This window comes from Quercus robur, chromosome 9 (genome assembly GCF_932294415.1).
Source record: "Quercus robur chromosome 9, dhQueRobu3.1, whole genome shotgun sequence".
NCBI lineage: Eukaryota > Viridiplantae > Streptophyta > Magnoliopsida > Fagales > Fagaceae > Quercus > Quercus robur.
The window spans coordinates 62,799-88,179 of record NC_065542.1 but is presented as its reverse complement, the minus strand read 5'-3'; the positions used below and the strand labels follow the sequence as shown (position 1 = coordinate 88,179).

Genomic DNA, 25,381 nt, shown 5'->3' with positions numbered 1-25,381 from the left:
ATTGCCCCATGTACTGTGGACTTATTGTACTACGCCCCAAAGATCAACAAGGGAAACTCCTTTTTCTATGACTTATGGGGCAGAAGCAGTAATTTTGTCTTGAGTCCGGGTTTCCAACCCTAAGAACTGATTGGTTCAATGTTGAGAAGAATAATTATTTACTCTTGGATAGCCTAGATGTGGCCAAGGAAAGGAAAGAGGTGGTTGTCGTAAAATTGGCACATTACCAACTGAGACTTAAGCAAGGGTGTGATAAGGGGGTGAAGTTGAGGCCGTAAGCTTTGGGAGATTTGGTTTTGAGAAAGGTGGTGGGGACAGCAAAGAACCCTACCTGGGAAAAGCTGGGCCCTAACTGGGAAGAGCCATATAGAATAACCTCCACTGCTGGAATTGGGGCTTATTACTTAGAAGACTTGGATGAAAATGTATTTCCTCGTTCATGGAATGTAAACAATTTGCAGCATTATTATTATTAATGCTATGAACTTCTTTGTTATTCATATTTGGTTTAGCTGTGTTTCATTATGGATGCGTTTGGTGAAACAATCAGTATGTACGAAAAATCCTAAGTGTTAAACAGAACCTCGGCTTTGTTCGACTCCTCAGGTCACAAGACTTGGGTAAATTAACATTGCACGAAAAATCCTAAGTGTTAAACATAACCTCGGCTTTGTTCGAATCCCCAGGTCACAAGCCTTGGGTAAATTAAAACTGTACGAAAAATCCTATGTTAAACAAAACCTCGGCTTGGTTCGACTCCTCGAGTCACAAACCTTGGGTAAATTAACATTGTATGAAAAATCCTAAGTGTTGAATAGAACCTTGGCTTTGTTTGACTCCATGGGTCACAAGCCTAGGATAAAATAATAGTTATAGAAAAAACGTCTAAGTTTTGACCAAACATATAGGTTTGATATGGCTTCTCAGGTCACACAGGAAGTTGTCTAAGTAAGAAGTAAGGTTAAAAAGTTTGAACACTTCTTCAAGTTTCAGGATCATTGCTAATAGGTTTGCTTTGGGATTCCAAGTCCAACTTAAGATAAGTGTTGATTGCTATTTTTATCAAGCTCTCTGAGTTAGTTTGGTAATTTTTTTACAAGTTATTCCAAATTGAATAAACTGATGAGAAATATTTAATAAGTGAGTCACAAGTCAGTGTGTTGTATTCGTTACCAAGAAAAGAAAATAGCATAAAATGCAAGCTGTCAAGTAAAAGTTAAGCAAATGGAAAAGCATAAACTAAAGTTTAACTTTTACTATTAAATTTGAGAAGTAAAGTACAATAGAAGGGGAGAGGGGGCATCAACTAAGTCTAAACCCGATTACAAAGTTAGTTGTTTGCTTCTAAATTTTTGGCTAAGCTAGGTTGAAGCTTCTTTGTCTTTCCCCCCTTTCTTCTCTTGCTCTTTCTCCTTCTTCTTCCTTTTTAATTGTGTGACTTCTGCTACTTCCTTTGTCTCCATGTCCACGACATTTTTTGGAACTTGCTTTTCTCTTTCTTTGTCTTTGGCTGATGTGGCAGAAGGAGTAGTGGTGGGCTGCGCTAAAGAAGAGGTAGGGGCGGAGCTGGGGTCCACTGAAGGCTGAGGGGGGTTGGGGGCCAAGCGCAAGGTAGAAGGGTAGTAAACCTTATTAGGAGCCCTAAGCTCTAATTTAGTATTAACCCCCGCTGCAGTCAGGGCTTGACCTTATACCTCCAGACAGAAGGCCCAAGCAACATCCCTAAGTTGGGCAGTGAGGATTTTTGCAGCTTTAGCCATGCCTACATTGTAGGCTGCCTACTTGGCCTTGGCCTTTTCAACATCCTTGGCCTCTAGCTTTTTTTGCAACTATTAAAGCTCTACCACGGTTAAGGCTAGCTTGTTCTCAGCCTTTCTCTAGGCCTTTAGGCACTTTGTAGCTTGTTTTTCATAGTTATTCAGGGCAGCTGCGATGTTCTTCTAGGCCTTCTCGGCCTCGGTCAGTTGGGCAAGAGTCTCCTTGAACTTCTTGTCCATCTTCGCATGGGCCTTCTTAGCTGCTGCGGGCTTACCCTTAGTTTGTCTGGCCTGGTCTAACGTGTCACCCACTCCTCGGCCATGAAGGCAGCTTGAATAGACTGCAAGATTGGTATTAGTTAGTGCATGTGTGGTTTAACTTTATAAGCTAAGGAGAATAAGCATATACCTTTGCTAGGTCATGTTTTAGGGCAAGGAATACTTCACGCTTTCTGAAGGACCTGAGCTTTTGCATATCCTCAGGCAAGCAAAGAGCCTTCTCTAAGCATTCTGCCACTAGGCCTTAGCTACCTTTCTAGTGGTCCCTCAGGTTGGCATCGTCCAACATAGGACTGCCAGAGCTCAGTGTGAACAAAGGTCTCTAGATGGAAGGCTTGGGTGACCAGTCTCCCTCAGTTTCTTTTGAGGTCCCAAAAGAGATACTTTTCTTCTATTGGTCCCTAGTTGTTTGGGCCTCTTTGACTGGGGGCTAGTGCAAGGAATGGGTGACTTCTCCTTCCTCGGCACCTTTAGTGCCTTTGCCTCATTGAGCCCTTTTTCTCTTTTGTTAGTGGCATCAGCAGAAGATGCATGCGTTGGGACAGGAGTAGGTGGTCGGGGTACCACCGTAATAGCTGGAGTAGAGCCCCCACTTGGGCCGTAAGCAAGGCAAGAAGGTCCAGGTTCTTCTCTTCAAAACCCATTCCTTCAGGAATATTAGTCCTCTTTTGGCTAGAATTGACTTGGGCGAGACGTAGCGGGCGTTGTGAGGTGCTAGAAGTGTCTTCGGGGTCCTCTTGCCGGTAAAAGACCTCAAAGTCTTTGTTCGTTACTACTTGTTGGACAGGTTTTGGTGTGGGCTCCTTAGCTTCATCATCCGAGGGAATGGGAGGTTCTTGTGAGTACGAAGCCTGGCTACAAGGAGGGCTAGTAGTTAAGCATCCGGAGTTCCCGCTAGAGGAGGTTCAGGTAATAGGAAGCTTGGGACAACTACGTCTATTAAAGCCAACCGAGCATCTTTGGCTTTAATGATGTTCTTCGAGTTTTGAAAGAATTTGGTAAAAGGCTTGTATTCGAGGATGATGTGCGTGGCTCGAAGTTGACCGTCTTTGTGCAGAAAAATTTCTAACTTAAGGATCCGGTTTAAGTCAACAAAGTTCACCAAATGCTTGGATAGAGTAGTGTGGTGTTCGTCTACCAATGAAAACAATAGGAGTTATAAAGAAAAAAAAAAGTTTAAACTTGTAAGAGCTAGGCAAGATCCTATATGTGCCTATAGTCCTTAGGAACCCTACCTAATTCCCTTTCTCGAGTAGGACAGTGCAATCTGTCATGCCAATCTCCCGAGACGATAAGGAAGTCCTCGTCCATACCTCTGCTTGAGTCAGGTAGGCAGGAGATTAACTTAATGGAAGGAGCTCTACACTTAGTGTAGTATTTAGTCTTTTCCCTCTTTTGACAATTGTATACCCAGCTTACGTCGTGCCATGTCATGTTGCACCAAATGGACCAAAACTTAAAGAGGATTTTAAGGCAATGACTAAAGAAGAGCTACGAAATCTTGAGGCAAAGAAAAAGAAGAATATACAATGTGCCTCTCTACAATCTACTAATTATGAGTATGATGAAGTTGTTGTTATTGAAAGGGCCAATATAGTTGGAGTCCAACAAATTAACTGAGTGTTTGAAGCTGTGGAAGAGACCTTGAAAGGACAAAAGACATGGCTTTTGAACTATAAGACATTGCCAATTCTCAAGTTACGGGCTTTGATTAATTGCTTTGGAACTATTCGTATGATCGATGGTCAAGATGCTTTGGCATATTAGGTAAGTGGCAAGTTTCCCCTCATGAAGAGTCATCTCTCAACAACACCTTGTTGGCAAGGTGTTTTGAAGGGTATGGAAATGTTTGGAACCCCAAATTATACCATATGCCTTTTAATCTCCTAATAGATGTTATATTTCCTTTAGTTAGTTAGTAAGTTAGTTGAGATAAAGATGAGTTATTTAGGAATTAAGCACATGTAATCCATTTAATAGATGGTATCAGAACCATACTCTAGCTGGAAGTGTGGGCCTCACATGGAAGGATGTGTATCCATGTAAGGGGGTGGATTGTAGAGATCTAAAAGGGAGCCATGTAATCCATGGAATCTCACGTCACATAGAAAAACACATGGAGATGTACTAATAAGGAGTGAACTCTCTTTTAATGTGTGAAAGCCATTTCCTCACTACTGTTTGCTTTGGAGGAAAAACAAAACTCTGAGGCATCTGAGCCCTAAAATGGACAATATTTACACAATGCAGAATCATAGGAACTGATGAAAGGGATTGGCCACCAAATTCATGTTAACATATTTAAAAAGAAATTCATCAAATTTAATACCTTGTGAAATAATATATACAATCAAATTTAAAAATGAATTTTAATTGTTTTTTGGTGATTTTTTTTTTAAATTTATTATTATTATTATTATTATTATTATTATTTTATTTGTGATGAGCTCTAGTTCAATTGACACCTTCCTTTAAGATTTGGTTAGAGGTGAGATTGTGGGTTCAATACCCATTAGGTGTTTGCATAACTTAAAATAACACACACACACACATATATATAGAGATAATTGAATCAATTACAATAAGTAAGTGGGGAAGAGAGAAATTTTTTTTGAAAGGAGACCAAATAATGTCACAAGTTTTTAGTGGCTTTCAACTATTACAGACTTATTTACAGCAATGCTGTGAAAATGAAAACATGTGCGTCAATTTTCATGAAAAAGAATATATGGCCAAATATTATAAAAATGTCAAACATAAAGGAAAAAGGAAAAAAAAAAAAAAAAAACCTAAGGGTCACATTTATCATACGCCTTTGATTTTTCTATTACAACCTTGAATTTTTCATTCCTTTTCCTGACCTGCAAAAACAAAATTCTATAGTAGTTACCAGTCACAGCACAGCTTAAAAGCAACAGTACAACAATAATACAGTGTCGAAGAAAAATTTGGCCCACGAGAAAGAGTACAAGACCACAATAAAAGTTCTTTAAGGGCTTTCTTTCCAAGCAATAAAATTTCAGATATGTAACTTACTCAAAATATATTCCAAAAAATAATAATAAATATTCTAATAATAATAATAAACATTAAAGGATGAGGAAAAAAAAAAAAAAAACAAATATTTGTGATTTATAACAGACATTTGGCCAATACTAATTTACTATGCCCTTTCTAGGGCATTTTTTATTTTAATATATAAAGAATTGCATTATTAAAAACAAATACAGACAATAATAGCACAAGTACATGAGCATTATACTGCCCAAAATTAAAATGTACAGAACTCCACGAAAATATTAGAAAGCAATGGGGCTGATTCCCTCTCATCTGTTGATAATGCATTTGGCTCGGGTGGTGACATGTTTTTGGTTTAGAATCATGTGAGAATTCTTATGGAATTAATTAACAATCCTGGGGTCAAAGAAGGAAACTCTTAGTCTTAAATATTTGAAAGTCATTTTCAAAAGATGAATTCTATTGAAAAGAACTGCACTGATTTAGTTGTATATCTATCTCAAATTAATGGGAGAAAGGAAAAACAACAATGAAACTTGTAGAGAAAGAGAGAGAGTTATTCATAAGTCAGAAAAGGATGATAAAGGTTGAGATCAAAACCTTTCTTTTTGATAGAAGCAATCAAGAACTAAAATAAAAGAGCACATTTCTACTTGCAGATGAAATGCTTCCCATCAAATCAACTAAATTCCAACTTATGCATATATCTTTGAGAATTACCTCAACCTGTGGGGTTTGCCCACGAAGCAATATATCCACACTCTTCTGTATCTGCAGGGTGCAAGAGAAGTGATTTAAGATAAGTTAATGATGATAATAAATATACAACTAAGTAGTACAAACTATTTATGCATCTAATTCATCTTAGATTATCATCATCTTCACTATTTAATAAAAAAGGTAAAGCTCCTCCCTCCTTCCCTCCCCACCTTTTCTTTCCAGGATAAATAATAAAAATTCTATTAAAATGATGGGGAAGGCTAATGAAAATGATGGAAAAGGATCATAAAATCTATAAAAAAAAAGAAAAAGAAAAAAAAGGAATAAAGAATAAGGCCAAGATCATCAAACCACTCAAGAATGACCTCAAAAACATTGATTTCAGCTTAATAGCTCCAAACCATTAAATGTACAATTACTTCTTTCCCACCAAATTGCCCACATTAAGCAAACAGGGACCAACATTTTGAGTAAAACTCCTGTACTTTCCAAAGCAACTCTTCCATCTAGATAACACATTGATCACCTTCTTTAGCATCATCCAAGGATTCCAAATCGTTCTTTGACAATACTCTCAATAAACACTAGATATATATATATATATACATTCATTTGACTATTTATTTTTCAATTTATTGACTAATAATGATTGTTTCTCTTTCTCTTGAGAAAAGAGTTCATATTTATTATAAACAATATATTTCATTCCATTTTGCACTTAAAAGATATGATATCGTAACCATCACAAGTTCCATTTAGGAATGTATCAGCCGTTCAAGAGTACAAACCATGTTATATCCTAATTTATAGTGCCTCAACAAAATGAACTATCCAAGAATAAATAAATAAATAAAAGAAGTGAAAGATGGAAAAGGAAAAATAATCTTGTGAAGAACAAAAATTAGAGTAGGCACTCCGCTAAGCTCGTATCATTGATTAAAGAGGAGCAAACATTTCCCGATAGGTAAAAAATATGCAAACTTCATGACATCTTTTTTTTTTTCATTTTTTGATAAGTGCAAACTTCATGACATCTTAAGAGTATCTTCATTTTTGCAATTCATAATGCGTGTCCAATTTCTGTCCAATCCATTTTTTCACAATCGTAAAAGTTGAAGAGAATGCAATAAAAGAGTCTAGAGGTTACTTTCACCAATTGAATCAACCTCTGAATTAGATCTACTAAGTTGGAATTGTTAATAAAACAAAAGCACATATATCTAAAATAGAGTACCAATAATAAAAGTTGTTTCCTACAAATTGTGGTTGCGCTAAGTGGATTTTGTTTCCTTTTTCCTTTATATATTATATATATATATATATATATATTTAAATTTTTTCTCCTTTTACCTGTTCATTTTATACACTGACACTGATTGCAAACTTTCAAGGATAAAATTAATAAAATTGGAATTTTAAAAGACAAATTATAATCACTTTGAAACTAAAGATGAAATAACATTCCCCCTTTGTAAATGAGTACGAATCTTTTTTAAAAAGGAATATTCTGTTAGGAAGTCATGGTAAGAGGGGGTATAGAGTTATCCGTTGCATTTACAAAAACAAAAATACTTCGTGATAAATGTCAATCAACATACCTGGTGTGTAACCCAATAGTGCCTCTCTCTCATCTCAATCAAAAAATGAAACGTTGGAGGAGCTTGCCTTTCTAGAACAGTTTTCTGAGTATTTCTAGCTCGGGCTTCACCATCACCTAAAGTAACAGTCTCTACTCCCCCAACCTAAAAAAGCAAAGGCAACAAACATGGAAAATTGATCCAACATTCATGTACTGAAGTTGCAAACTCATTCATAAACAAATCCTTTTTTTTTTTCTTTTTTTTTTTTTTTTAATATTTCCAAACTTTTATATACTTAAAATAAATTTTGACTTATAATTATTAAGGGGATCTGCTTGAATGCCAAAATTTAATTTTTTCGGTCCCTTCTAAGGGCTCAATTGCAGACAAAGTCCCATAAGGGAACATTAAAAACACATGAAACAAGGTCATTATCAAACTCGTTCACAAAATTATAACTATTTGTCACTATTGTTACTAATGTCAATATGTGGGAGAAAAAGCAAGATGAGATTTAGAAAATTTACTTTCTACGTTGGCAGCCTTTCAGGAATGTGTTGAATATTAGTGATAAAGTATTTCTTCAAATTATTAAGAATAGAAACTGATGCATGCATTCAGAATATAAGTTGGTGTAGAGGGAACTAAACAAAACTTTGATCCACAAACCAGGTCAGAGAGAATAGGATTCTTTATTATATCCTCAAGCCGCTGTCCATGAGCAGTGCCAATAAGCATGACGCCTCTCTCAGCAATTGAGCGACATGCATGAGCTTCAGCTTCAGTGCCAATCTCATCAACCATGATTACCTCAGGCATGTGATTCTCTACAGCCTCAATCATGACTGCATGTTGCATGGATGAATCTGGTACCTGCATTCTTCGTGCACCTCCTATTGCTGAATGTGGAATATTCCCATCACCTCCTATTTCATTGCTTGTATCAACAATCACCTACTCCAATTAAGTTCACTTTGAAATTCTAATGAGGTTCAGCTTAAAATTATCAGAATGTTTGTATATGTGATGTGTGTGTGTGTGTGTGTGTAGAGAGAGAGAGAGAGAGAGAGAGAGAGAGAGAGAAAGAGAGAGACAGAGGGGGAGAGATGCCCCACTGCAACTGAACGCACCACTCTTTTGTGAAATTCATCAGCCAAGACACGGGCGATCTCTCGCATAACAGTAGTCTTGCCAACTCCAGGCCTTTAAGAATTTGAAAAAAAAAAAAAAAATCACAAAATCAAAACATATTAGTTAAGGTGAATCTTAAATATTCTGTTTAGGGAGTGAGTCATGAGAATGGGTGACTACTTTTACTAAATTTAACACAGTTCATTCAAGTGTTTTATCAAATTACAATTCCTACATTGACAATAATTGAAGCCAGAAGGCATTGACAAAAAAAGATAGCATTAAGTACACTACATGGTTGCCAAAGTTTAGCCCATGGGCAATTTTAGTTCTGAAGTTTAAAGTGATCATTGTTAGTCCCTTAGACTATGTGGTCAAACTAAAAATTGATATGTTATCAATTTATTAGACACATTATGTACTAAAAGTGACCACTTTAAGATAGGGACTAAAATCAATCACTTTGTTTAGGGACTAAAATTGATCACTTTAATTTTGATATGGACTAAAAGCAATCATTTAAATTTCAGGGACATTTTTGTCACTCATGAGCTAAAGTATTGGGACAAACAATGTATTTTAGCCTAAGAGATATACATAAAGTCTTTTTTGAAAATCCAAAAAATGATGAACATGATGCATAATAAATCATTTATTTTATTCAGCTTTCATCCATTAAAAATAAACAAATCTCATTTCAGCGTGGCATTAGGACATGGAGTGATTTCATTTATATAGAATGCCCTAAATCCCAATGTCCTAATCTTAAGGCTGTATCATAATAAGTAACCAGAAAGGATTGGCCTTATAATTTATTTTAGTCTCATTTAGCATACATACTTTCCAACAAATAAAATGCTCTTCCCATACTGAAGCAGGCCATAAATCATGTCAACATGTCCACTGACTGCCCTACCAACTCTGCAAGTCAAACCAACTATCATCCCTTTCGTACTCCTGATTGCAGATATCCTATGCAAGGTACCTTCGATGCCAGCTCTATTATCCCCTCCAAACTCTCCAACAGCATTTTGAGCATGGTCCAACTCTTTCATTGACACCTAGTTAATAACATATTGAGTAGCTCAGTAAATCTCACCTAAATTCTTTTCATCGACTTTAATAAGTTATTCTGTCTTTTAATTTTTAAATAGAAAAGAAGGAAAAAATTCACCATCACCCTCCAAATCAGAATATATTCAACCAAACCACTAGTGTTTTTTTTTAATTACCCCTCTTGTGCTTTTGTAAATCTCTTAGTACAGCCCTTATGATGTATTCATGATAACAAGTTCTATCTGAAATGTCAAGTGGCACTTTTGACAGTTTCTACATATCAAATACAAATTTAAATGACACTGAAAAAGGGAATATTTTTTAAATAAATTTGTTCAAGTCATAACCAAAAACCATTATATTTGCCATCACACTTGCAGCTCCACCGCTTCATGCTCCACCTTCATTGACAGAATTTCCAATCCTTAAGCAGAATTTTTTTACAAATCAAAAGGACGAAAGGATTTGATAGATCAAAGTCTCTACCTAAAGAAGTATGATCAATAATTCTAATCCGAAAACAACAACAACAACAAAACTCTACTCCAAAAATTTTAGGGAGGGGGGAAAAGTAAGTTTGTGTGGGGCTGTTGCTTTAAGAGATTTGTATACAGATCTGTTTTTGATTGCTGAAGGTAAGTTGCATCTATCAATTCTTACTTGGTTTCTACTGAAGAGGGGAACAATCGATCTTGGTATCAAATAACCCCTACAGATGATGGGAGGATAGCTTGGTTTGAAACTTACACAATGTAGAAAGTTTGATATTCATTCTTCTTATGAGGCTTTGAGAGGGCCTAATGAGATTTCAGTCCCTTGGAGAAGTATATGGCATAGAAAACTCCCAAAATAGTTGCTTACTTTGTTTGGATACAATCTAAACTATGAAACTTTGTCTGAGGTTTGTGTGGTTACCATCTCCAAGGTTTGATGCTGAGGAAATCCTATGCGTGATGCCAAGAAGAAGTTTATTTATTTATTTTTTTTACTTCTTCATCCTTAAATTTCAAGCAACTTAAAACCACACATCCATCAAATAACCTAAATAACTCAAACAGCCAAAGTATTGTTCACATTTCTGGAACGACAACCTATAACTTAGATTTATCTTTTGTTTCCCTAAATTCTACTATTCCTTTCAACCATTAGAAACCCTAAGTTTCTTCCTATTTTCAGGCCTTTTTTTTTCCAACCAAACCCTAACCATAATTTTTCAAAATCCGAACTGTCAAAAATTCCAAATCTGATTCGGATCATTTCCTTTGTCCTACATCACATAGACAATGCATGAATGGCTTCCAAATGTGTTCACGAAAAAAAAAATGGGGGTAAAAAACTAAGGACAGTCCTAGTAACATATGCACTTAAATGTGGATGCATATAATCCCATGTTAAGTTTCCATTAGAGCATATTTACAACATTGACGGAAGGATTTAACGGAGTATTTCAAAAGGCCTGAGGGATGTGATAAAAATTAATAAAAAAGTTAAAGGTATCAATAAAACTGACTCAAAGTTGGAAGGGTTTGCAAATAATTAACCCAAACTTTTTAGGTCATATAAGTCTTGCAAATCTGGAACCATTAATCAACTATAAGAAATACAGAACTAAACAAATGCGTTTCAAGAAGGAAGAAGAATTATACATTTCCCTAAGGTTGCATTTGGATACTTGAATTTAGATTTGAATTTTAAAGTTATGGACTTGATATGCCTTACTTCCAAATCTATAAATATTAAAGTATGTCTTATGGACTTCTAAAATTCTATGGGTTTAGAAGTTATTTCAAATTCAAGAATTTTAAGGTTTGATATCATTGATGGAGTTGTCAAATCCAAATCCTTGACCCTTTTTAAACTATCCAAACAAGGTATTTGAATTTTAATCACCCAAATCCAAATTTGTGTGCCCAAATCCTGCCATACAAACACATCATAAGAAAAAAAAAATTTCTAATCTTGAACACTTAATGCATGCATTTACCTTAGTGTTCCTCAGATAATGCCTTCCAAATTCGCCAAGATAGCGTGCTTCTGGAAAACAGCCTAGATCCAATATAACCTACTGACATTACAGTACATAAGCATTACTATATTTCATAAAGTAAAGTAAACCTACATAAGCATCATGTTATGTAAAGAAATGGTCCCATGTTTACGGCCATACTGAGTTCAGTCTATCATAGATTTAATCAATTCTCTCTTTTAGATTGTAATTCTTCATAAAAACCTACACCTACAACTTGTGTCCATGAGGTAGTTCCTCTTGTTTGATAATTACTTATTAAAAATAAAAATAAAAGCATAAGTAGCAACCATATAAAAGCCAAGAGCCTTCTGGCTTAGTGGCATTGCCCGGATCTTTCTTTGGGAAAAACCTAGATTTGAATACCCTCATCCCCACTAGTTGCAAGAAAAATAAATAAATAAATAAATAAAAAATAAAAACTATATAGAAGAAAGAAGAAGAAGAAGAAGAAGAAATTCCACAGAGATAAAAGAATAGTCACCTCTAAAAGTTGAGCTATCTTGGGTTCATTGAGGAGATTGTCACGCAAATCACATGGAAGAATCTGTTGAGACAATAACAAATTGATATTGATTCATTTCAGAAAGCAAATCACAAGTCCAAGTAGTAAGGAAATAGCCAAAAAAAATAAAAAATAAAAATAAAAAATCATAAAAAAGACCGGACAATAATTCAATCTAACTCCTGCATTAAACATACAAAATGGAATATTTACCATCAAATAAGACATTAAATGCTAAACTGAACAGTGTCAATAGAAAAGAAATTTCTGACTTGCATGAAAAGAATTAAGTAATGTGGAATGAGGGGCCTTAATATGTTCCCTGAATTTTCAATGTAGAGCCAGTTGTAGAAAACTCTTCACAGGCTCCCATTCCTACTTCACAGCGAGAGTAAGCAATTTGCACCAAATTCTCTCTCTCTCTCTCTCTCTCTCTGACCTAGTCCAATCACTTCCCAACCAACCCTTTTGCACCTGAAATTTACACCCAGCAAGCAGTTGCTACAATAATACTATATTTTAGAGACTTGTTCAATGTTTTTTCATTTTGGCATTAAAACAAACAGAGTCGACAAATAAAAGATGGTCACCAGTTAATAAAAGAGTTTAGAATCCCCAGGGGGATAAGGGCAATGGAACGGAATGGAGAAACAAATTAAATTGATTAGAAAAAGAATAGTATTTCCTTCCCTTAAAAAAGAAAAAAAGAAAGAAGATGGTGATTGAGTTGATGATAAGATGTGTGTGTACATAATTAACTTAACATATGAAGAAGATGACATGGGAAAGAAAGTCAATTGAGTTTAGTTACCCGCAAGAAAGCGTCGAGATCGTCTTGCACCGCTATATAAGAATCAGATTGAGATTGAGATTGTGATTGAGAGTGAGATTGTGTTGGTGCTACACCTACAACACCCAATTGCTGCAACTGAAGACCAGAAACTGCAACTGAATTCCGCCTACGCTTCATTTTCATTTTCCTACTCATGATGATATTGATATCGATGATGAGTGGGTTCAAGTTCAAGTTCAACGATAATGATGGTCTAGCCTTGGCCGAGGCCGGCAACAATATTATTGCACTTGAACTGACAGTTGAACTCCAACTCATTTTGATTCTGCCTTTGTTTTTCTCTCTGTGTCTGTGTCTGTGCCTGATAACTTCATCAGGCTTAGTCAGGATTGGGCTTTCGGCTCTTGTTAATTTCTATTATAAATGATAAGTGGGCCTGATGGGGTTGGTTGAGTCCGAGAGTTGACCCAGGATTACCGGACCGGGTGTCTCATGTAACGTGGATCTCATCTGTGGGGGCTTGTGTTAAACTCTAGACTCTAGAGGGCCATTTTAGCAAACCAAAAAAAAAACTCTATATGGCTAGTATTTATTTGTAATAAAAAAAAAAAAAAAAATTTTCAGAAAAACCTGAGACCCTCGAAAATTGAAAGTAATCTCGGAAGATGAAGAAGAAAAGAAGCAGAGAGGAAGGTGATAATGAGGAGGAGGCAAATAAAGGTTTGTTGTGGAAGCTTCCGCAGTTGAGGTCCAAGCAACTGGGTAAGCTAGGCCCTGCCTTCGGCCTCGGCGCTGGCTGCGGTCTTGGTCTTGGCATCGGTCTTCTTGGTGGTAAGCTACATCTCTCTCTCTCTCTCTCCAGATTTCATGATTATCTAACAATAACACATAACATACAACATCACTTTCTGCATTTCTTTTCTTCATATTATTATTTACCAATGTTCATGCCAAATTTCCATATGCTGGATTCCTTCCCTAATCAACACACACACACACACACACACACAAAAAGGTGCGTGTCAACTTAGCTTAGGACGATTAGATTTTAATTATATATATATGTGTGTTTTTTATTACTATATATATATATATATATATATATCCTCTTGATTGGTTTTTATTTTAGTCTGATGTAAGGAAATGGAACTCCAGGTGTTTGCCTACACCAAATTACTTTCTTTCAATTTTTGAGAAATAAAATTTAAAGAAAAAAAAGGTAATTGAGAAATAACAGAATTTTTACATTTTTTTTTTTTAAAATTGCTAAATTATGTTATACTATATGTGTATATCTATAAGAAACCTGATACTCAAAATTTCATTTTTAGCACCTACTTTTTGTTAGGATATTTGTATGTGATAGTGATACACGTCATCCAACAAGTGTTATTCAGTCTTTATGTAATATCTTAATTCTTATCATGGAGGGATCTATGCTGAGGACTCACATTCACATATATCTTCATAAAAATCTGGGAGCGAGATGTCATGCTTTCTTTCTTATTCTTGTCTCCTCATTACTCAGGTGCAGGGTTTGGTCCTGGAATTCCTGGCTTGCATGTTGGCATTGGAATTGGTGCTGGATGTGGGGTTGGTTTAGGGTTTGGCTATGGTGTGGGAAAGGGTATTGCTTTGGATGAGAATCAGAGATACTCTAATGTGGGACATCTCTCCCGTGGTCCTATAAATTTTCCATCTCAGTATGTTCATTATCTTTTTATTATTTATTTATTTATCTGTTTTTCTGTTTCCATCTTTGACTTACATGCCTATGCTTGCTCTTACTAAAAAAAGAAAAAAAAAAAAAGAAGGTAGTTTTAAATGCTTTGCACTCTGCTCTGAGGGAGAAGGAAATATCATCTTTGGATGACTCGATAAATGCAATTGATAGAAGATAGTGTGTCATTCTTTGAATTTTGCATAATCTAATGCAATTATTTAGGTATAGTAAATTAATACCTAAACTATCACTCAGTTTACAGTATGCCTTTGAATAATGAAATTGAGTAATTTACTCCTAACATCACTTAAAAAATTTGTCAAATTGAAGATAATTTCATGAAATAGCTCCTTAACTTCCTACTTAAACGCTGTTACCCGCTATATTTAGAGAAAACTTGAAAAGTAACGCCCTTCAATGGTTCCAGTATTTTTTCACTTAAGTTCCCCTACTTTCATCCATTTTCAATGCTCTGCTTCCATTAACCACCATCTAGATTGTGCCCCTAAAATGCATAAAACAACTTGGATTTGCTATTTCTTAGATTGCAAATGTTAAAAAAAAAAAAAAAAAAAAAAAAAAAAATTGTATTTCTATTTGTGTGTGGAAACATAATAAATTTTTTCCTCACTGACTGGCTAGTGCCTCCACAAAATTGTACTCCACCTTCAAAATACCTACAACCACCAGCGACTCCAAAGAACAAAAAATCCAAATACATCCAATTGAAACACATAACACAAACTTAAGCAGATCATAATAATTTGATCAGATTTTGATTATATATGTTCTATATTTAGTTCAACAACCCCCCCCCCCCCCCCCCCCGCGGGAGTGGGCAGCGGCGGCCCCTTCTTAAAATTCTCATTTTTCATTCCTCTTCCACATTTTCTGAGCAACCAAATGGAGTAAAAAGCTCCTTTTTAACTCAAACCTTCAGTGGCAAGCACTAAGCACTATATTGAAGAAAGGGAATTTGAAAAATATACACTAAGTATGGTTGTCGGACCACGTGTATGAGCCCCCTTCAAGAGGAAGATGTACTAGAGATAAAATTAGAAAAATCTAACACAGCTGAGATCACAGTTGTAGCTCCCAATATCTTGCTTTGCAATCTGGTAACATTGAAGCTGTCCTCTATACATTGTGAACCCTCCCACCAATTGTGCACCCTAGCTAGTTTGAGGCAATGATGTATGACAAATTGGTGGAATTTGTCTCCCCATGGTTGTGGTGGGTTTAGGGTTAGGAAAATTTGTGGAACTAAGGTTTAAAATTGTTGAAGAAATGGTTATGAGGTTCTGAACTTGAGATAGGAAATCAAAGGTGGTTAGATGAGTTATCTGATGTCTATTTGTATTTGGTAGGAAAAAGAATGTGGGGGTTCTAGGGTTTTAATAAGAAAGGGCTTGATTTGGGGTTGTAAGGAAGAAGAAAGAGAGATTTTTATGGTTTTTAGGGGCTGTATGAACAATACTATAAAGAGAGAAGAAGAAGAAGAAGAAGAAGAAGAATAAGAATCTCCTGCTCCTGCTCCTCCTCCTCCTCCTCCTCCTCCTCCTCCTTAGAAGGAGAAGGATGCTCATATAGACTCTACCCTTAATTTCTCTTATATAGACCCTACCCTTGTAGTGGGGAGATTGTGGACCATCTTTTGATAAATTACAGTGTGGCATCTGAATTGCAGAGTTTTGTATTTTGGATGTTTGGGATCCAATGGGTATTGAGAAAATTCTTGATTTATTATGTGGGTGGCGGATTGGACTTGGAGGATCTAATTTTTCATCAAATGTTTGGAATCTTTTTCCTTTATGTTTTTGTGGATTTTATGGAGGGAAAAATATTGATGTACTTATGAAGGTGTGGAGTACACGTCAACTAAATTGCTAGCATCCTTTATTAGTTCTCTTTATGAGCGGTCTATTGCTTCGGGTTTTACAGATAGTAATTCTATTAATCTTTCATAAAGTCAATTCATATGTTGATATTTTTTTTCCTATTTGTAATTCTTTAGGCTGCTTTATGTCTTTTTTCATGAAGTAGTCTCTTTTCAATAAAATTATTCTTACCTTAAAAGAAAAAGAAAAAAATTAACTGATGAAGGGATTTAAAGTCCCATCATTTAAAATCCTAGGAATCACAAATTTCATTGTTTTGATAAAATGATGGTAATATAAATTCACATTTGATTTTAAAATATCTAAACTTTTACTTATAAAAAAACAATGTCTAAATTTTCATTTTATTCATTTTTTAAAAGAATTTTAGCTTTCTTGTTTCTAGAGAATCTGATAATGTGCCTTCCACAGCCATAACCATCCAACTTCAGCACCTTCAACACCTTTTAATTTTATGAATCAGTAAGAATATTACACAAAATGATATTACAACAAAAGCACGAAGGACCCTAAACCAATACAAACCAACACCAGAAAATTTCCACAGCCATAAGGCAAAACCAAAATAGAGCAAACACTCTACCCTCTGCCTTAGGGTCTGTTTGGTTGGAGGGGTGGAAAAGTGGGAGGATAGAAAATGGTTGGAGGATGGAAAAGTGGGAGGATAGAAAAGATTTTATTTTCTCATCATTTTTGTTTGGTTGGGAGTTGAAAAGTGGAGAGATGAAAAAAATGAGTTTGAAATATACCTTTGTTAAAGAATGATGCCCAATTAAAACAAAAAAGTGACAAATAACAACAAAAAAGAGCAATCACCCAAATTTATTATTTAAAAAAAAAAAAAAAGTTACCCTAGGCCTAGAAAATCAAAAGGAAAAAAAAAAAGAAAAAAGAAAAAAAAGAGGCAATGTTGCCTAGAAAAAAGAAAAAAGAAAAAAAAAGGCAATGATACTGTCCAGGGGAGAAGAAAAAAAAGACAACTTGAAGAAGCCCATGTGTCCCATTTTGAGGAGAAAAAAATGACATCTTACATGATTTGTCATTTTTGGAAATGACATCTGTTTTCTCAAATGATTTATTTTCTTACTCATAAAAAATATGAAGTATATGTGTAAGATGATGAGGGTTATAAATCATGTAATTATAATGATAATGTTTCTACACTTAATGAGAATGATAATCATATACGTTTAAGATCGCATTACATTGCTTTTGTTAGGCATAGAAATCATTAATTAACATTTTAGTGTTTTTTTTCCTTTTCTCTTTTGGGTATATTGTGATACAACTATGTACTTTGTGTCTTCATTTTGATTATGGCTATCAAATATCATACATGCTTATATTTTGTGTGCTTGGCTCACCCTTTAATTGATCACTTGATTGTTATATTGTCTTTAATACATTATTATTTTTTGAATGTACACTTCAAGGCTTGCGAATCGTGCCTAGGTTCTAGAAGCCTTTGCCCTTAAGTGCTTCCCAAGATTTTAGCCTTTTACCAACATTAACCCTCTCAAACATCTTGAAACAAAATACTAATAAACTTGAAGCATGGTTAAAATTCACAAGAATACAAAATATGGCAAAAAATTTCCAAGATTATTCATGCTGTTGTACCTTTTTTTTTTTTTTTTTTTTTTTTTTTTTTTTTTTTTTTTTTTTTTGAGGAACCATGCCTTTATACTTGTCTTGGGTTTGCCCAATGTGGAATAAGCTCCATAGATTTTGTGATATGTAAATTTTGTAGTTATAAGAGGTGTTTATGATACTCTAAAGTTGCCATGTTTTGTTCAATACGAATATGTTTCTTTGATAAACATGCATTTGACTTGGAATAAAGCTCAGTGTATATTTATTTATTTAGTTTATATAATTTGGATGCTGGTAAGGGTGGCACTGTCTAATTTAATATTAGTCACATAATGTGATGCCAAGAAAAAGAAAAAAGGTTTAGCTCTAAATTGGTTTGGAGTTATCTTCCCAAACTGTCTTCCTCCAGCCCACTATATGTTACATGGCGATTGAAGATTCGTGTAGTCACATGATTTTTTTAATCAAACATGTGGCTTGGTTAGTCACATTATTGTTCCCCATTGCTTATTGTGGTGTCTTTGGAAGAAAAGGAATAGTAGGTGTTTTGAAGATAATGAGAGATCCATACCAGACCTTAAGCTTTTTTTCTTTAGAACTTTAATAGATTGATTGGCTACTTTGCGAAACCAATCATTCTCTTCCTTTCTTGATTTTCTTGTAATTTTTGTTGACCCCTTGTACAGTCCTTGTGTACTAGGGTGTCCCCTTTTTGATATCAATAAAATTTATTACTTATCAGAAAAAAATAATAATAATAATAAAAAATAAAAAAAACATTTGGCTTGTTTAAATAATAGACATAAATAGTCTTATACATCATCATGCAATAGATTGAAAGAAATAGCTCATAACTGATTTGGAGCTAAACTTTGGAAAAAAAAAAAAAAAAAAGTATTCTTCTGTTTACCAGCATTAGATTTTTAGCTGATCTTTATTATTTTAAACTTCTTTTTATATTTTGGAATTCTCATTTGGACTGTGTTGTCAGGGATGAGATTGGTGCACTAGTTGATGAGCTTATTATTAACACCAAGAAGGTTATCCGCGCAACTTCGAGAGAGATTGACAAGTGGAAAAGATGATGTATAATCAAATCAATTAATCTAGTACGTCTTAGTTGCTGCCCTCTTGTTGGTTTCTGTATACATGCATTTGCCTGGGCCAATATAAAAAAGATCTTTGATTTCCATGCATGTTTGGTCATGTATCTATTCTGTTCTGGGTTATTTTTAAAAATTATTTCCCTTTCTGGTTTTCTGGAGACAATTGTCTGTTTTGGTGGATTCCACTAGCAGTACTTATAAAAAAACTCATCTCTGTCCATAGATGTGACTGGAAATTTGTTTTCCAAATGAAAAAAGGTTTGGTTCCAATTTAGAGCCCCAGGCTCCCACTCCTAATAGAAAGAATAGAAAGATGACACATGTTATCTTTTTTTTACCTATAAAAAAAAGGTGACATGTCCTGTCATGTGCAATAGACATAACTCACTTGATTGTTTGAATTAAGTGAGTTAGGTGCATTAATCAATCTCAACATGTACATTGCACATGACAAGGACAACTATCAATTTATTATTGGTGATTGGACCCAAACTTTGTCCTTTTTAAAAGGTGAGCACTTCGTGGAAAATCTTAAAACCCAAATGGAGGTGATGTCTAAGATGTAAAATAAGATTTAGATATAGATTTGGATTACTTGGATCCATTCATTATCATTCACTCTAAAACTATGCTAATTTAAATTAATGTTCTAGTTATAGATTTTTGTAATAATAGTGCATTTATTTAAAGTATAAGAATATTTAATCATGGATAGTTGTAACTAATCTTAAATCATTTTCCTTATGGTTGATGAAACTTATTTGGGTTAGTATGAGTGAGTTATAGTGAACATGAGCTAATCAAAGCCTAATGTTTTTAGGTGTTCTCAGAGGTTGCCAAGAGTCTTGAAACTTAATTAGCACCTTTTTATGCACAAATTGCTTGCAGGTTTAGGAAGGAAAGAGAATTCGAGCTGCAGGTTAAGGAGCATATTGTAACTATCTAAGAAAAAAAGTGTTCTCAGAGTTTGAATCTTGTAAGGAATTGATTAAAATTGTATTCTATACTCTATAGTTGTTAATAGCAATGACCTTTGGGAATATTAAAATGTTGCACTAGAATCTTGAATCCTATATAGGATGGACTACAATAATTGAAGTTTGTCCTACAAACGGTAATTTTCTACAGGACCAATCCATTCCAATCTTGACTCGTGTAATTAGCCCAGCCTTCGATCAAGTAAGTTAATCATGAAACAATCCACGGAGCAAATATCACATGGGAGATTGGTGAAGCCAATTTTGTAAAAGGAGAATAGATTTGCGACATTTAGTCATAGGATTATCACTTGAATAAATTGGTTTAAAATATGAAAGATGCTCTTTCTCAAACCTTGCAATTGGGTTGGGTTGATCGGTTTCGAATTGGGTCGGGTTGATCGGTTTCGAATTCAATCTAGTTGGGTTTGGGCCAATCGGATTGGGTAAGAAAACATGTCATTCTAAATGGGGTACTAAATTTGTGACCCTAATCTGGTCTTTCAAGGGCTAGGTCGACCTTATATGACGCTACTTTTTTCACATGAAAAAATAATATAGAATTAAAAGATCAAAAAAAAAAAAAAAAAAACTTAATCTTATTGTCTTTATCTTCCTTTCAATACAAACAAAAGAACAAATTATCAAACTCACTTCAAAATAAAATATTAACTATTACATAAAATATTAAAATTACACCATCCAAGTTAAATAAGACATAAATACTTGAGGTTATATAGTCCAAAATTTTTCGCTAATCTTACCTTCTCCACAAAAAGAAGAGAGAAACAAAAACTAGATGTGGACCATATCATGTCAACTACCATGTTAGGTTCAATTGTTAAAAAAAAAAAATAATAAATAAATAATAAAAAAAGTTAGGATACTTTAAAGGTGACACATATAAAGAAAAATAAATAATAGGAATTGCAGCTTTATATTCTCAACATTAGTCATAGTTCCAGTATTGAAAATATGTGTGCTTGAGAGCATCCCGAGGCAACTTGGGCATCTCGTACCTTCTTTTTGCAGACAACATCATTCTGTTTAACAAAATTGAAAATTCAACGTGTGATGCCATGGAAGAGGTTCTAGAGAAGTTTTGCTCCGAGTTTGGCCAAAAAATCAGCATGGAAAAATCTCGCATTTACTTCTCAGCTAATGTGAGTGACGATGTAAAAGAGGAAGTTTGTGAGAAGTTGGGCCTCCAAGTAACCCGAAACAATGGGAAATACCTCGACTTCCCTATAAACCATAGAGGAGCAAGTACAAGGCAGCACAACTTCATTGCTGAAAGGGTATGAATAAACTTGCGGGTTGGAAGGCGAAGTTCCTTTCATTTGCAGGACATGCTGTCCTAATCAAATCCTTCATGTTTGCCATTCCTAACCATGTGATGCAAGGGGTGGCTCTCCCTACACATGTATGCGACAAATTGAGACTTTCTATGGGGATCCCCTTGTTGGTTGGAACAAAATTGTGAAACCCAAAGAAGAAGGGGACTTGGGATACAAGTAGCTAAAGCCAAGAATATAGCTTTACTTGCTAAACTGAATTATAGAATGTACCAGGACCAAGAAGCACTGTGGGCTAGAGTACTCTTAAAGAAATATTGCTCCACCTCGAGAGCAAGAGCCAAGGACCTGGACAAGCTTCCTTCATCCCCTAACTGGAAGGTAGTCAAATTGGGCTTCCCTTTTTTCCTTAAAGGAGTTTGTTAGGGAGTTGGAAATGGTTCAAGTATCCGGGTATGGTTGGATAGTTGGATACAAAGTGAATCTCTAAGGGAAATGATTGAAGGTCCACTGAGTTAGGAAGATTATATGCTAACTATGGAAGATATCCGTGGGAAATATAGATGGAATTGGGAGCTATTAACCTTTGATCTCCTTGAAATCATCAAGGATAAAATCAAAGCAATCCCAATCCAAAACTATGGCCATAGGAAGGATACCATTATGTGGAAGCATACAAAAGACGGAGAGTTCTCAACTAACTCAGCTTATATTTTATCTATCAAGGGAGTAAGCCCAAGCCCGGTCTTTAAGGGATCATGGATATGGAAGCTAGACATTTTACCAAAGATTACTACGTTCTTATGGCTATGTCTACACAACGGTCCCTGTAAGAGATGTCCTGGCTTCTAGGGGCATCAAGTGTGACAGAATCTGCCCCCTATGTAAATCCCAAGAAGAAACAATACTACACCTTCTCAGAGATTGTGAACTAGCCCGAGATTGCTGGAGGAAGCTTGAGGTCCCCCCAGGTTAGTTTGCACTTTTTCTAGAAATCTTGAGGAATGGCTACAATCTAACTGTTTTAAGCAATGCAAGGCATAAGACCGCCAACCCGTGGAGCACACTTTTCTTGCTCACCTTGTGTTCTTTGTGGCAGAACAAAAAATAGGATAGTTTTTGACAATGCCATCCCCAACCCCTCTCTCCATAAAATCTGCCTGAGCCAAGCTCTTGAATACTCCTTTTGTGTGAGCAAATCTAAGCTCACAGCTCCGAAAGTTGTTATCCCAGTTAGATCGATTAAACCTTTGGAGGGTTGGCATAAACTCAACACTGATGGTGCATCCTTTGGGAACCCAGGTAAGGCTGGGGGTGGGGGCATTATTAGAGACAGCCAAGGTAATTGGATTAAAGGCTATTCGAGATCTATTGGCTTCACTACTAGCAACACTGCCGAGCTATGGGCATTGAGAGACGGGCTGAACTTAGCCATTCAACTGGGATTACAACAGATAGAAGTTGAACTTGATGCCAAGGTGATTGTTGACTTGCTTAATTCCAATAACAATCCTAACACAGCCTACTCTCCTCTTTTATCCGATTGCAGGTTACTCCTCGCTGGGATTCCACAAGTCAGGGTGGCTCATGTGTTTAGGGAAGCTAACAAATGCGTTGACCTTTTGGCTAAGAAGGGCTGCTCAATGCAGGAAGATTTTGCCCTTTTTGATTTTCTCCCCTCTTTTGATTTTGATACCATTCTAGCTATGGATTGTAACGGTCTGCATTATTGTAGACTTGTAACTGCCAACTTGGCTGCTGTGCTAAACTAGATTTGGTTTTATTAAGGGTGGTTTCACCAGCCTTTCTTTTGTCTATAGCATGGATAGACATGTTTGTTCTCATGCACTTATAATACACTCTGTCTATAAGGGCAAGCTGTCTGGTTCCATGTAACAGGAGAGTTCCATGGGTTTTGATGTTGAGAGTAAGGACCTTCAAGATGTGAGGGTCATCAAGTGCTACAGTGAGGTTGGGGAAACAATCAAAATGGATTACATCTGTATACACGTACTTGAGAGTTGCACTTTAAGTTGGCAAGGCTAGTAATTTGTTAGTATTCTGATATACAATATAAAATTTTAATATTATTCTAGTATAATGAAAATAAGTCAATATAGAACTAAAATTTTATAGCTATGATTATTCTATAAATGGATTATATATTATATTCAAATCCATGAAATCAACAAAATCTATAGTGAGTAAGAATTTTACCACAAATATTACAAGTTTATTCAAAAGCAAGTAAGCACTCACGGTTAAATTATCAATAGATTGCGTGCCATTGAATAGAGTTCAAAAAACTTATTATAAATTTGTATTTTTCCTTTCATTAAAAGAGAACATCCATTTGTTAAAAAATGAAAGTGGGAAATGGTTATAAGGGCCAAAATGGGGTTTTGCCCCTTTCAGCAAAACTTTTCAGCGTTTTGCCCCTTTTCTGAAACTATATAGGAATATACTCCTATTTTAAAACTCAACATTAAAATAATCGAGTTCTACATGAAACTCGATGATCTTATAATCATGTTTTTATGAGATTTTGGCATTTTTATTTTTTTAATCCGTACATAACTCGATTACTGTAAAATCAAGTTATATGCCCGACTATAAAATTATCGAGTTATAAAGAAAAATTGATATTTCTAAAATCAAGATATGTTTATGTTATACCATTACATCTGCTCCCATTTAGACTGTCTTGCTTTCAGTCCGAATTGAATTCCATTACTACTCCACAGATCCACGGCTCCTTTCGGACTAAACTGAAATTTCTATCATCTCAATACCAGAATTTTATGGCAATGGTATTTTCATTTGATATTGTACATATATATATATTTTTTTTGGTTGAATGAGTGTTATGTGAGTACATTAGTGTGTTTTTGGTTGTTTCTTGTAGTAAATTTTAATCACAAGAGAATGAGAATCTTTAGCATAGCAAGAAGTAATCAACTATATACCTTATTTTTCTTAGATTGTTATAAGATGGTTAGTTAAATGAAGGATAACACATAATTATAAGAATATGATAAATAGCATTTATGGTCATGTTAATAACTCTAGAAGGCTTTTATTAACAAATCAACAATGCAAAAGCAAAAAAAGTGGTTACTATAGACGAAATTGTATGCTAATCTCCCTATCTATTATTTGTTAATATGCATCCATAGGTGGTGGAACTCACATATCATGTATTAATACATTCCATACTTTAGTTGAACGTACATAATCATCATTGTCAGACATTGACAACAACACTACGTTTTACATAGAATGTCTAGACATTAACAATAATGTTTAATCTTTGTAGGTAGGAATTTTTTAAAATCATCATTTCTTAAATCTAAGAAATTTGAAATATCTTTATCATCGTCTAAAGTAGTAATTTCATTAGACTTGATGGCTCACTCTTGCACCTTCCCTGATAGATGTTTCCTAGCATTTTGGACTACATGAAAATGGTCTAGTCGCCTTTGCATTTGATTGTTCTCCCGTTCAAGAAGAGCAAGTATTTGGTAGGATTGTCTCTAGGTAACTCGGCTGACCGTGCCTTAGGAACTCATAACCCATGTCATCGATAGTATACCTTCAACTCATACCTCTTCTCGTATAGCTCTAACCATGGTTGTGATGAACTCTGTTGTGGTGGTATCTGTACTCAATTGTGCAGGTTTTTCGACCATGATGTGTTTGACGCTTCCTAGACTCTCATACGTGTATATTGGAATATTAACGAAACCTCTTTCTTTCCAACCCATTTCCCTCCACAGTGATCTGTGTATGTCTGTAGTTGTTACTCTGCTAGAACTTGTGATGATGCATTTGTTGAAGTAGATCCAGACTTATTTCGCACCATAGTTTTTGTGCTTGAGGCGTTGTGACTCATAGCTTAGTTGGTGTATTTATAAGCTTGTCTCA

General features: G+C 35.1%; 2 protein-coding genes across 6 annotated transcripts; one reads left to right on the top strand and one right to left on the bottom strand.

Annotated features, from left to right (window-relative positions):
* Positions 1 to 4,622: 4,622 nt before the first annotated feature.
* LOC126701247 (uncharacterized protein ycf45) lies at positions 4,623 to 13,259 on the bottom strand. 3 transcript variants are annotated; one of them, XM_050399354.1, is made up of 9 exons: positions 12,884 to 13,259; positions 12,052 to 12,114; positions 11,526 to 11,603; positions 9,326 to 9,546; positions 8,485 to 8,557; positions 8,024 to 8,308; positions 7,373 to 7,516; positions 5,775 to 5,825; positions 4,623 to 4,913 (listed from the first exon to the last, which is right to left on the bottom strand). In XM_050399354.1, the coding sequence occupies exons 1-9, from the start codon at positions 13,181 to 13,183 to the stop codon at positions 4,881 to 4,883; spliced, it is 1,248 nt and encodes a 415-aa protein (XP_050255311.1). In that variant the 5' UTR covers positions 13,184 to 13,259; the 3' UTR covers positions 4,623 to 4,880. The 3 variants fall into 3 exon arrangements, with proteins under 3 accessions (XP_050255311.1, XP_050255310.1, XP_050255312.1); XM_050399353.1 differs by having other exon boundaries at positions 4,623 to 4,897; positions 12,884 to 13,258; XM_050399355.1 differs by lacking the exon at positions 4,623 to 4,913 and adding an exon at positions 4,920 to 5,450.
* Positions 13,260 to 13,471: 212 nt separating this feature from the next.
* LOC126701248 (uncharacterized) lies at positions 13,472 to 20,322 on the top strand. 3 transcript variants are annotated; one of them, XM_050399357.1, is made up of 4 exons: positions 13,472 to 13,696; positions 14,394 to 14,568; positions 19,071 to 19,188; positions 20,074 to 20,322. In XM_050399357.1, the coding sequence occupies exons 1-3, from the start codon at positions 13,531 to 13,533 to the stop codon at positions 19,162 to 19,164; spliced, it is 435 nt and encodes a 144-aa protein (XP_050255314.1). In that variant the 5' UTR covers positions 13,472 to 13,530; the 3' UTR covers positions 19,165 to 19,188; positions 20,074 to 20,322. The 3 variants fall into 3 exon arrangements, with proteins under 3 accessions (XP_050255314.1, XP_050255315.1, XP_050255313.1); XM_050399358.1 differs by having other exon boundaries at positions 20,006 to 20,322; XM_050399356.1 differs by lacking the exon at positions 20,074 to 20,322 and having other exon boundaries at positions 13,473 to 13,696; positions 19,071 to 19,407.
* Positions 20,323 to 25,381: the final 5,059 nt, after the last annotated feature.

Excerpts from the sequence above, each read along its gene's own strand:
- LOC126701247 (XM_050399353.1), bottom strand. The coding sequence starts at position 13,183 with ATGAGTTGGAGTTCAACTGTCAGTTCAAGTGCAATAATATTGTTGCCG. Across the intron at positions 5,826-7,372 it reads ACTATTGGGTTACACACCAG|ATACAGAAGAGTGTGGATAT; the intron begins GTATGTTGATTG and ends TGCACCCTGCAG. Across the intron at positions 4,898-5,774 it reads GGCAAACCCCACAGGTTGAG|GTCAGGAAAAGGAATGAAAA; the intron begins GTAATTCTCAAA and ends TTGTTTTTGCAG.
- LOC126701248 (XM_050399357.1), top strand. The coding sequence starts at position 13,531 with ATGAAGAAGAAAAGAAGCAGAGAGGAAGGTGATAATGAGGAGGAGGCA. Across the intron at positions 13,697-14,393 it reads TGGCATCGGTCTTCTTGGTG|GTGCAGGGTTTGGTCCTGGA; the intron begins GTAAGCTACATC and ends CTCATTACTCAG. Across the intron at positions 14,569-19,070 it reads CCTATAAATTTTCCATCTCA|GGATGAGATTGGTGCACTAG; the intron begins GTATGTTCATTA and ends CTGTGTTGTCAG.